Source organism: Musca autumnalis, unplaced genomic scaffold (genome assembly GCF_047663935.1).
Source record: "Musca autumnalis isolate F117 unplaced genomic scaffold, ASM4766393v1 scaffold_2, whole genome shotgun sequence".
Lineage (NCBI taxonomy): Eukaryota > Metazoa > Arthropoda > Insecta > Diptera > Muscidae > Musca > Musca autumnalis.
In genome coordinates this window covers 242632343-242645247 of record NW_027411755.1, presented here as the reverse complement: position 1 = coordinate 242645247, position 12905 = coordinate 242632343, and the positions used below count along the sequence as shown (strand labels likewise).

The window sequence follows — 12905 nt, the reverse complement described above, 5'->3', positions numbered from 1 at the left end:
TTTTCCCAAAAAATCTTATGTATTTAGGGGGTTTCATAATTTTGTGCGTATGAACCGATAAAACTGTTGATTAGGATTAAAGTTCGAAAGTTTTGCGGAGGAAGTACTTAAAGGTTTTTACACCCTTCGGGATGTTTTCTCAAGAATTATGGACTTGCGCCCGAAAAAACTTTTACCATAGTAATTGAGACAGCGATTGTAAGTTGCTTCAACAAAAATCAAAATGATTTGATAGCAGGTCTTAAAGTGAACTTATCCGAAATTTTGTGTGGAAGGTACCGGATGGAGTGGACAAATATTGTCCATATTCGAACCTGATCTGAAGTATGGGCTTGCCCCTGATGAAACTTGTACCTTCGTATGGGGGACAGTGAATACAAGTTGTTACAACAACCAAGGCGATTCGAGTGCAGGTCCTAAACTGAACTTTTCCGAATTTTTGTGTGGGAGGTACCCGAAGGAGTTTATCGATTGAGTCTATATTGAAACCTCATCTAAGTCTGGTAGAAATTTCACAATGTGCAAACTATGGACCAAATCGGTTACTCCCTTCAAGAGTTGTCGTGCCTACAAATTTTCCGAACATTTTCCAACTTTTGTGGGGGAGGTACCGGAAGGAGTGGACCGAAATAAACCATATTCGAACTTGAACTAAGTTTGGACAAAATATTACGAAAGCCAAGTTTTGGACCGAATCGGCAGATCCGTTCGAGAGTTATCTTGCGCTCCCACCACTACACTCGATGCCATAGGGGTTTTTTGTACTTTGCAGGCTATTTTCTCAGGAAGTATGGACTTGCCCCTGATGAAACATAAAGCGTCGTATGGGGGGCAGTGAATACAAGTTGCTACAACAAAAATCAAACCGATTTGAGAGCAGGTCCTAAACTGAACTTTTCCGAAATTTTGTGTGGGAGGTACACGAAGGAGTGGAGCGATTGAGTCCATGTTGGAACCTGATCTAAGTCTGGTAGAAATTTCACGATGTACAATGTATGGACCAAATCGTTTACTTCCTTTAAGAGTAATGGTACACACAAAATTTTGAATATTTCCGAACTTTTTTGGGGGAGGTACCGGAAAGAGTTGACCGATCTAACCTATCTTCGAACTTAAACTAAGTTTTGACAAAATATTACGAAAGCCAAATTTTGGACCGAATCGGTTCATCCGTTCGAGAGTTATCGTGCGCACCAACCAGCTAGACAGACGGACAGACAGACAGACAGACAGACGGACGGACATTGCTAAATCGACTCCAAATTTTCTGAAACACATTTCGTCCAAACATACTTGGGGTCTAAAACCATTATTTTGATGGGGCACATTTTGCCCGTATGAAAGTGTATATACCCACGTTAGCATAAATGCTGAGGGTATAAATATCAGCTACATTGGTTGTTTAATGTGGCTAAAACCTTGAAAATACCGAAAATCGGGCGATACCGTTCTATTGGAGCTATATCAAAACGTGGACCTATGTACATAATTTTTATCAGAAAAGTTTTTTGGTCCATTAGGAACCCTCAGTGCAAAATTTCGGAATAGTTGGGCGTGAAACATATGTAAAATCTTCAAAATTCCGAAAATCGGGAGGTACCATTATATGGGGTCTATATCAAAACGTGGACCTATGTCCGTAATTTTTATCAGAAACGTTTTTTGTAAAGTGAAAACCCCGCATCTCAAAATTCAACCAATTTGGTTGATAAGTTTAGCTAAAATATTCAAAATACCGAAACATTAAGAAGTACCGTTGCATGGGAGTATCCCAAAACGTGGACCGACCTTCCCAATTTTTTGCTCTCGACATTGTCAGTGAACTATAAGTATGTATACCAAAATTCATCTGCCAACGCCAACTCCTTTTATATTTGGCAACCGTTTATTTGAACTCGCAACATAGTGCAGCGTTTTTTGAGGTTATGGGCCATTATCTCCTGAACTATGGGCTTGCCCTTGAAAAAAATTACAATGACGTAACGGGGGCCGCACGAACATCCTGTTACAAAAAATTTCATAACGATTGGTGAGGTGTCACTAAACTGCACTTATTTCAAATTTTGTGTGGGAGGTACAAACCTGATATGATAAATTCAAATTTTTAAAATCATTTTGTGAGTGACGTTTTTCCAATCGTTTTTCCTCATCGCGCTATGATACACAGATATGATGTTGTAAAGAATAATAATCCTAGTTGACAATTGTTGGTGCTGAGGTCTTGTGACCACTGGGAACCTCTAATGTCAAATTACAGGTTGTACGGTCAAAAACTGTAGCTCAAATTCTAAAAATAGCGAAAAACGGGAGGTGTGGTGACTACTGGGATTCTTATATGTAAAATTTGAAGGTAGTTTGGTCAAAAAAATTTGGTAAAAACTTCAAAATACCGAAAATAGCAATGTACACTTATATGAGAGTTATAAAAATTGGAGTTATTTTAATAAATTTCTCGTTAGAATCGAGCTCAATGACCAATTATGCAAGTGAAAAAGGAAAGCCAAAGATTCGAAGCCACACAACCACCAATATGTGACATGTTTCGGCTTTGGTAGAGGGTCTCCAGACATATCGGCTGTGGAGCTACTTCGCTATCATCCAATTTTTTCCTCTTTCAAATGCAATTTGCTGAATATTTGTTCAATCATTGTATGGCGTTCATGACAAACGCTTAGCGTAGTCTTTGAAAGTTATGATTTTGGCTCTGAACGCTAACACGTCGTGACAACACTTATGTCGACTATTTTTAGTGGAGAAGTGTTTTGACTACTAGGTATCTCAAATGTCAAATTGTAGGAATTTCGGTGAACAAAATGTAGTTAAAATTATCAAAATAACGAAAATCGAGAGATTCCGTTACATGTGGGCTCTACAAAAACATGGAACTATTTTTTTTGTAGAGAAGTGTTATGTACCTCAAATGTGAAATTTCAACTAGTTCGGTCAAAAATGTATCTAAACTCCTCAAATAAGCTAAAATCGGGAGGTATTGTTATATGGGTGGTATGCCAAAACATGGACATATGTGGAAAATATTTGTGACTACTAAGAACCTTTAATGTCAAATTACAGGTAGTTCGATAAAAAAAAACTTAGCTTAAATTCTTAAAATACCGAAAATCGGGAGGAACCATTATATGGTGGCTATATCAAAATGTGTACCTATGTTGACTATTTTCAGTGGAGAAGTGTTGTGACCACCTAGAACCTCTATCACAGGTGACCTTTACAGATGTTAATCAGTACCTTTGCTTCTTATTTCTCATAACCTTACACCAATAATTATGAATCTGGCAGCCCTAAAAAATATGTTCCTAAAAAATACACTTATGTTTTTTTAATCATTATAACCTCTGATATGCTGAGTGGGGCAGAGTGTCGACATATGTCACGATATGTAAGAAAGAAACGCAATTTCTGCGACAGATGTCTGCGTTATTCCTTCAACAACACTTATGTGAGTTGTGTGTGTGTTAGCGTGTGTGTTCAACATACCGTTAACAACGTAGTTGTGTGTTTATCATCTTCTTATACAACAATAAGAATACCTTTATGATTATAGTTCAAAGGCTATGCTAAGAGATAAAAACTTACATACTCCCTACACAAACACACACACACACACATATAACACTTTGCTACACTCATAAACAATTCATAAGAATTAAGGAAGTGCATATGAGAGTGGGTGAGTGTGTGTGTATATAAGTGTGCTTGATCATAAATGTCTGTACATTTATCCATTATTCGCTGTGACATTAAAGCCGGCATAACATTTATATCTACAGAGTCAGCAGCAGCAGTTGCTGGAAACGAACGCTGAACATTTACTCTCTCAATAAGCATAACCCCAGCAACCTGCAACCACAGAACCAACCATCGAGCACTTAATTATAAATTTATGAAAATGTTTTTCCACATTTTTAGGGTATAAAATTTTAACAGCACACAAACGCTTGTGGCTAGCTGGCACAACTTTAGATAGCATCGAGGCTTTAACTTAATTAGTGTTGTCAAAGGATTGGCATTCGGCATAGCGGCAGTCAGGCAGGCGGGCACAAAAAAAAACAGTTGAACTAAAAGCCAACTAAACATTAGCACTAAAAAGGAAGTCATCTCTGTGTGCCAGGAAGTTTTGTGCGCTTTTTGCAATATGCGAACTAGATTTTCATTTAACATAAATGGAGGTAATTATTAGAATATAACTTTTTTTCAACTGATGCTACTGCTGCTGCCACTTGCTTTTCAGAGTTCTCCACTCATGGTGGAATTTTAGTTTGAAATAAAAAAAAAAAATAACCAAAACTTTGTGTGTTATTTTTAGTGGCAAATGCGGGATTTGTAGTGAATTTATGTTTGCAGTATTTTTAATATTTAATGTGTTGTGTCAGGAGAAATTTCCAAGCATTTGCAATAATGCTAATTAAATGCTCTTTAATACAAACTTGTATGGTGGTACAGCGGAACGTATGCGCATCTAGGGAAATATTGCTCGTACGTTGCTCATACGTTATGATGGCGTGTTTTATTATGGTACCCAAGTTGATGTTTATGGAACTATGGGGACATGTAAATAAATATGTATAAACAAAATTAAAAATGTAATAAGTGGAAAGGGCAATAGTTGGTGTAACTGTTCATGCTATAATCTAAAACCACCATAAATTTACTTTTCGCGGAGATAAGAAAAATCATTGAAAGCAAGAACGAAGTATATTTTCATCGTCATAGTTTTATAACGCGCGGATTTCTAAGAATATTTTTTGGCCACGTCAATGTGTGGGATTGCGACAGGCAGTATGTAGCCCAGTGCGAAATGCATGCCCTTGAAAAAATTTTTAAAAAAAATCAACGCCCTTGAAAAAACTTTAAAAAAAATCCACGCCCTTGAAAAAATTTTTAAAAAAAAATCCACGCCCTGGAAAAAAATTTTTACCAAAAAATCCATGCCCTTGAAAAAATTTAAAAAAAAAAATCCACGCCCTTGAAAAAATGTTTAAAAAAATCCACGTCCTTGAAAAAGTTTTTAAAAAAAATCCACGCCCTTGAAAACATTTAAAAAAATCCACGCCCTTGAAAACATTTAAAAAAATCCACGCTCTTGAAAAACTAGTTTAAAAAAATCCACGCCCTTGAAAACATTTAAAAAAAATCCACGCCCTTGAAAAACTTGTTTAAAAAAATCCACGCTCTTGAAAAACTAGTTTAAAAAAATCCACGCCCTTGAAAAAATTGTATAAAAAAAATCCACGCCCTTGAAAAACTTGTTTAAAAATCCACGCTCTTGAAAAAATTGTTTAAAAAAAATCCACGCCCTTGAAAAAATGTTTAAAAAAATCCACGTCCTTAAAAAAGTTTTTAAAAAAATCCACGCCCTTGAAAACATTTAAAAAAAATCCACGCCCTTGAAAAAATTGTTTAAAAAAAATCCAACCTCTTGAAAAACTAGTTTAAAAAAATCCACGCCCTTGAAAAAATTGTATAAAAAAAATCCACTTGTTTAAAAATCCACGCCCTTGAAAAAATTGTTTAAAAAAACCCACGCCCTTGAAAAAATTGTTTAAAAAAACCCACGCCCTTGAAAAAATTGTTTAAAAAAAATCCACGCCCTTGAACAAATTGTTTAAAAAAATCCACGCCCTTGAACAAATTGTTTAAAAAAATCCACGACCTTGAAAAAATTGTTTAAAAAAATCCACGCCCTTGAAAAAATTGTTTAAAAAAATCCATGCCCTTGAAAAAATTGTTTAAAAAAATCCACGCCCTTGAAAAAATTGTTTAAAAATCCACGCCCTTGAAAAAAATGTTTAAAAAAATCCACGCCCTTGAAAAAATTGTTTAAAAAAATCCACGCCATTGAAAAAATTGTTTAAAAAAATCCACGCCCTTGCAAAAATTTTTTTTAAAAAAATCCACGCCCTTGCAAAAAATTGTTTAAAAAAAGCCACGCCCTTGAAAAAAATGTTTAAAAAAAGCCACGCCCTTGAAAAAAATGTTTAAAAAAATCCACGCCCTTGTAAAAATTGTTTAAAAAAATCCACGCCCTTGAAAAAAATGTTTAAAAAAATCCACGCCCTTGAAAAAATTGTTTAAAAAAATCCACGCCCTTGAAAAAATTGTTTAAAAAATCCACGCCCTTGAAAAAATTGTTTAAAAATCCACGCCCTTGAAAAAAATGTTTAAAAAAATCCACGCCCTTGAAAAAATTGTTTAAAAAAATCCACGCCCTTGAAAAAATTGTTTAAAAAAATCCACGCCCTTGAAAAAATTATTTAAAAAAATCCACGCCCTTGAAAAAATTGTTTAAAAATCCACGCCCTTGAAAAAATTGTTTAAAAAAATCCACGCCCTTGAAAAAAATTGTTTAAAAAAATCCACGCCCTTGAAAAAATTGTTTAAAAAAATCCACGCCCTTGAAAAAATAGTTTAAAAAATCCACGCCCTTGAAAAAATAGTTTAAAAAATCCACGCCCTTGAAAAAATTGTTTAAAAAAATCCACGCCCTTGAAAAAATTGTTTAAAAAAATCCACGCCCTTGAAAAAATTGTTTAAAAAATCCACGCCCTTGAAAAAATTGTTTAAAAAAATCCACGCCCTTGAAAAAATTGTTTAAAAAAATCCACGCCCTTGAAAAAATTGTTTAAAAAAATCCACGCCCTTGAAAAAAATTGTTTAAAATAATCCACGCTCTTGAAAAAATTGTTTAAAATAATCCACGCTCTTGAAAAAATTGTTTAAAATAATCCACGCTCTTGAAAAAATTGTTTTAAAAATCCACGCCCTTGAAAAAATTGTTTAAAAAAATCCACGCCCTTGAAAAAATTGTTAAAATAAATCCACGCCCTTGAAAAAATTGTTAAAATAAATCCACGCCCTTGAAAAAATTGTTTAAAAAAATCCACGCCCTTGAAAAAATTGTTTAAAAAAATCCACGCCCTTGAAAAAATTGTTTAAAAAAATCCACGCCCCTGAAAAAATTGTTTAAAAAAATCCACGCCCTTGAAAAAAATGTTTAAAAAATCCACGCCCTTGAAAAAATTCTTTAAAAAAATCCACGCCCTTGAAAAAATTGTTTAAAAAAATCCACGCCCTTGAAAAAATTCTTTAAAAAAATCCACGCCCTTGAAAAAATTCTTTAAAAAAATCCATGCCCTTGAAAAAATTCTTTAAAAAAATCCACGCCCTTGAAAAAAATCTTTAAAAACATCCACGCCCTTGAAAAAAATCTTTAAAAAAATCCATGCCCTTGAACAAATTCTTTAAAAAAATCCACGCCCTTGAAAAAAATCTTTAAAAAAATCCACGCCCTTGAAAAAATTCTTTAAAAAAATCCATGCCCTTGAAAAAATTCTTTAAAAAAATCCACGCCCTTGAAAAAATTCTTTAAAAAAATCCACGCCCGTGAAAAAATTCTTTAAAAAAATCCACGCCCTTGAAAAAATTCATTTAAAAAATCCAAGCCCTTGAAAAAATTCTTTAAAAAAATCCACGCCCTTGAAAAAATTCTTTAAAAAAATCCATGCCCTTGAAAAAATTCTTTAAAAAAATCCACGCCCTTGAAAAAATACTTTAAAAAAATCCACGCCCTTGAAAAAATTCTTTAAAAAAATCCACGCCCTTGAAAAAATTGTTTAAAAAAATCCACGCCCTTGAAAAAATTGTTTAAAAAAATCCACGCCCTTGAAAAAATTCTTTAAAAAAATCCATGCCCTTGAAAAAATTCTTTAAAAAAATCCACGCCCTTGAAAAAATACTTTAAAAAAATCCACGCCCTTGAAAAAATTCTTTAAAAAAATCCACGCCCTTGAAAAAATTGTTTAAAAAAATCCATGCCCTTGAAAAAATACTTTAAAAAAATCCACGCCCTTGGAAAAATACTTTAAAAAAATCCACGCCCTTGAAAAAATTCTTTAAAAAAATCCACGCCCTTGAAAAAATTCTTTAAAAAAATCCACGCCCTTGAAAAAATTCTTTAAAAAAATCCACGCCCTTGAAAAAATTACTTTAAAAAAATCCACGCCCTTGGAAAAATACTTTAAAAAAATCCACGCCCTTGAAAAAATTCTTTAAAAAAATCCACGCCCTTGAAAAAATTGTTTAAAAAAATCCACGCCCTTGAAAAAATTCTTTAAAAAAATCCACGCCCTTGAAAAAATTCTTTAAAAAAATCCACGCCCTTGAAAAAATTGTTTAAAAAAATCCACGCCCTTGAAAAAATTCTTTAAAAAAATCCATGCCCTTGAAAAAATTCTTTAAAAAATCCACGCCCTTGAAAAAATTGTTTAAAAAAATCCACGCCCTTGAAAAAATTCTTTAAAAAAATCCACGCCCTTGAAAAAATTCTTTAAAAAAATCCATGCCCTTGAAAAAATTCTTTAAAAAAATCCACGCCCTTGAAAAAATTCTTTAAAAAAATCCATGCCCTTGAAAAAATTCTTTAAAAAAATCCACGCCCTTGAAAAAATTCTTTAAAAAAATCCATGCCCTTGAAAAAATTCTTTAAAAAAATCCACGCCCTTGAAAAAATTCTTTAAAAAAATCCATGCCCTTGAAAAAATTCTTTAAAAAAATCCACGCCCTTGAAAAAATTCTTTAAAAAAATCCACGCCCTTGAAAAAATACTTTGAAAAAATCCACGCCCTTGAAAAAATTGTTTAAAAAAATCCACGCCCTTGAAAAAATTGTTTAAAAAAATCCACGCCCTTGAAACAATTGTTTAAAAAAATCCACGCCTTTGAAAAAAATGTTTAAAAAAATCCACGCCGTTGAAAAAATTTTTTAAAAAAATCCACGCCCTTGAAAAAATTGTTTAAAAAAATCCACGCCCTTGAAAAAATTGTTTAAAAAAATCCACGCCCTTGAAAAAATTGTTTAAAAAAATCCACGCCATTGAAAAAATAGTTTAAAAAAATCCACGCCCTTGAAAAAATGGTTTAAAAAAATCCACGCCCTTGAAAAAATTCTTTAAAAAAATCCACGCCCTTGAAAAAATTGTTTAAAAAAATCCACGCTCTTGAAAAAATTGTTTAAAAAAATCCACGCCCTTGAAAAATTTGTTTAAAAAAATCCACGCCCTTGAAAAAATTGTTTAAAAAAATCCACGCCCTTGAAAAAATTGTTCAAAAAAATCCACGCCCTTGAAAAAATTGTTTAAAAAAATCCACGCCCTTGAAAAAATTGTTTAAAAAAATCCACGCCCTTGAAAAAATTGTTTAAAAAAATCCACGCCCTTGAAAAAATTGTTTAAAAAATCCACGCCCTTGAAAAAATTCTTTAAAAAAATCCACGACCTTGAAAAAATTCTTTAAAAAATCCACGCCCTTGCAAAAATTCTTTAAAAAAATCCACGCCCTTGAAAAAATTCTTTAAAAAAATCAACGCCCTTGAAAAAGTTCTTTAAAAAAATCCAAACCCTTGGAAAAATTCTTTAAAAAAAATCCACGCCCTTGGAAAAATTCTTTAAACAAAAATCCACGCCCTTGGAAAAATTCTTTAAAAAAATCCACACCCTTGGAAAAATTCTTTAAAGAAATGCAAGCTCTTGAAAAAGGGCTTTAAAAAAATCCACGCCCTTGAAACAATTGTTTAAAAAAATCCACGCCCTTGAAACAATTGTTTAAAAAAATCCACGCCTTTGAAAAAATGTTTAAAAAAATCCACGCCGTTGAAAAAATTCTTTAAAAAAATCCACGCCCTTAAAAAAATTCTTTAAAAAAATCCAAGTCCTTGAAAAAAATCTTTAAAAAAAACCACGCCCTTGAAAAAATTCTTTAAAAAATTCACGCCCTTGAAAAAATTATTTAAAAAAATCCACCCCCTTGAAAAAATTCTTTAAAAAAATCCAGGCCCTTGAAAAAATTCTTTACAAAAAACCACGCCCTTGAAAAAATTCTTTAAAAAAATCCACGCCCTTGAAAAAATTCATTAAAAAAATCCACGCCCTTGAAAAAATTCTTGAAAAAAATCCAGGCCCTTGAAAAAAATCTTTATAAAAAACCACGTCCTTGAAAAAATTCTTTAAAAAAATCCACGCCCTTGAAAAAATTCTTTAAAAAATCCACGCCCTTGCAAAAATTCTTTAAAAAAATCCACGCCCTTGAAAAAATTCTTTAAAAAAATCAACGCCCTTGAAAAAGTTCTTTAAAAAAATCCACACCCTTGGAAAAATTCTTTAAAAAAAAATCCACGCCCTTGGAAAAATTCTTTAAACAAAAATCCACGCCCTTGGAAAAATTCTTTAAAAAAATCCACACCCTTGGAAAAATTCTTTAAAGAAATGCAAGCTCTTGAAAAAGGGCTTTAAAAAAATCCACGCCCTTGAAACAATTGTTTAAAAAAATCCACGCCCTTGAAACAATTGTTTAAAAAAATCCAAGCCTTTGAAAAAAATGTTTAAAAAAATCCACGCCGTTGAAAAAATTCTTTAAAAAAATCCACGCCCTTAAAAAAATTCTTTAAAAAAATCCAAGTCCTTGAAAAAAATCTTTAAAAAAAACCACGCCCTTGAAAAAATTCTTTAAAAAATTCACGCCCTTGAAAAAATTATTTAAAAAAATCCACCCCCTTGAAAAAATTCTTTAAAAAAATCCAGGCCCTTGAAAAAATTCTTTACAAAAAACCACGCCCTTGAAAAAATTCTTTAAAAAAATCCACGCCCTTGAAAAAATTCATTAAAAAAATCCACGCCCTTGAAAAAATTCTTGAAAAAAATCCAGGCCCTTGAAAAAAATCTTTATAAAAAACCACGTCCTTGAAAAAAATCCAGGCCCTTGAAAATATTCTTTACAAAAAACCACGCCCTTGAAAAAATCTAGGCCCTTGAAAAAATTCTTTAAAAAATCCAAGCCCTTGAAAAAATTCCTTAAAAAAATCCACGCCAGTTAAAAAATTCATTAAAAAAAAGCACGCCCTTGAAAAAATTCTTCAAAAAATCCACGCCCTTGAAAATATTGTTCAATAAAGACCTCTCTCACTTGAGCTTGGCTGTTATGACCCGTACATGGAAAGAATGGTTGTAGTCAGTTAAACTGTCGAGCTTGAGTACAACAATATAACGTTATGTTATAAAACAAAGAAGAGCTGATTTTATATTTTCCCTTGGTAGGACTGTTAAAGAGGCCATTAAATTCTTTGCTTATCATAATCCCCATTATTTGTCTGAACGCCAAGAAAAAATTGTAATAAATTTTACAATAACAAATCGATAAATTTTGTATTGAACACCTTCATCTCTTTCGTCGGAATAATGGTTATTGCTTAACGCCAATCAAAAATACAAAATGCAACAAATTTTTTTTCACGCACACCAAAATGCTTCCAAGGAATACAACAACAGCACATAAAGATCATAAAATTACAATAAATTTAAAATGTTTTGAAATTTATTTGCTCCCCCTTTCCTCTCACTCTCGCTCCAACAACAACAGTATAAATTTGCAATTTTAATTTATGTTTCTTCCCCTACCCCTCCCTACACACCCGCAAAATCAAATCCCCCTCTTACTTACCTGTGTATCATTTGTCATCAGTTCAATTGTATAGCCGGGCAATAACTGTTTGCGATTTATATGCTCGACTGCCATTTGGGCAGCAATCAATTCGCTTAAACCTTCCGGTCGTGGACCAGATTTCGTTGAAAGTTCAAATAGACCGAGCAAAACAATTTTGCCACGATTGTGCTGAAGATTGTTGCGGGTTAGGGCACGTTCCTGTTCAAAGACTTGATTTACTTTCAGATAGTGTTGTTGTTGCTGCTGTTGCCATAAACTCATTGAAAGGGGTAGTAAATTGGATGATGAGGAGGCGGAGGCGTGGGATGATTGTGATGTGGCACTGACAAATCTAACGGAAACATTTGAATGCTGTATTGATGTTCGTGGCGTTGGGAGCGGTGACATTGGATTTGGTTTGGCTGTCGATGATGATGGGAATGCTTTCGTTTGGCTGTTTCGCAGTTTAGAAAAGCGTCGTTGCCTTTTTATTTGTTTATCCGCATATAAAGATGACAAGGATGACGAGAATGATGCAGATGAAGTTGGTGTGGCAATTTTTAATTTTCTTGTGGGCGACGTTTGCAATGCTGATTTAAGATGATGATTGTCATTGATTTTTGAATTAAAAATTTTATTTGAATGTAACTTTGTATGCCGAGTTGTTACTGTTATTGGCGGCAGCATTGTGTTGGCCCTTGGCTTGTTTATTGCATTGACCGCCAGTGATGCTGCTGCTGCTTCTGGTGGTGATTCATCATTGTTAACTCTTTTTTGATTCATTTTATTTACAGGACGGTTATTTTTGATTATTTCAGAGTGTTGATATTGCTTTTTAATTGCTGGCGTTGATGTTGCTTCTTTTATCACTGGCGACTTTTTGCCCTTAAGTGCCAGAGATTCGTTAAATTTAATTGACTTGAATGTTTGTTGTTGTTGCATTTCCCGCCGAAAAGGGAAATATGAGTGGTTGATGGCCGTCAAGTTAACGAATTGTTTTGCTGAGGATGATGGTGACATTTCGAATGTCGCCACAGACGTCCTTGGTGATGGCACGAATTGTGTCATTACTGTCGTCGTAGTTGTAACTGTTGTTGTTGCTGTTGTTACTGTCTTAAGCTTTGTATTATTACACCTTGTCATGTTAATTGGCACAATAATTGCCGTTGCCATAATTACCATGATGTAAATGTAGTGTTGCAAATGGCGGGTGTGTTGCCAGCGCCATCTCTTCTGTTTCGTTTTGGACATTTCGTTATCGCCTGACAGGAAGGTTGTTCGGCTGCTGCTGCTGACACTGGTATTCTTATTTTATCTTGTGTATCTCCACTGTAGTTGGTTATCTTTGAGGGGTTAATTTTCGTTGAGTATGTTGATGCTGTTGTAGTTGTTGTTATTGTTGGTGTAGGTTGTGTT

At 33.6% G+C, this 12905-nt stretch overlaps 1 protein-coding gene across 1 annotated transcript in view; it reads right to left on the bottom strand.

The window, feature by feature from the left end:
* Nucleotides 1-12671, bottom strand: part of GABA-B-R3 (gamma-aminobutyric acid type B receptor subunit 3) — an 84727-nt gene extending 72056 nt beyond the window's left edge. The window contains exon 1 of the mRNA XM_073965489.1: nt 11508-12671. Within this exon, the coding sequence (XP_073821590.1) occupies nt 11508-12671 (1164 nt within the window). The remainder of the gene's footprint in view (nt 1-11507) is intronic.
* Between the last annotated feature and the right edge of the window lie 234 nt (nt 12672-12905).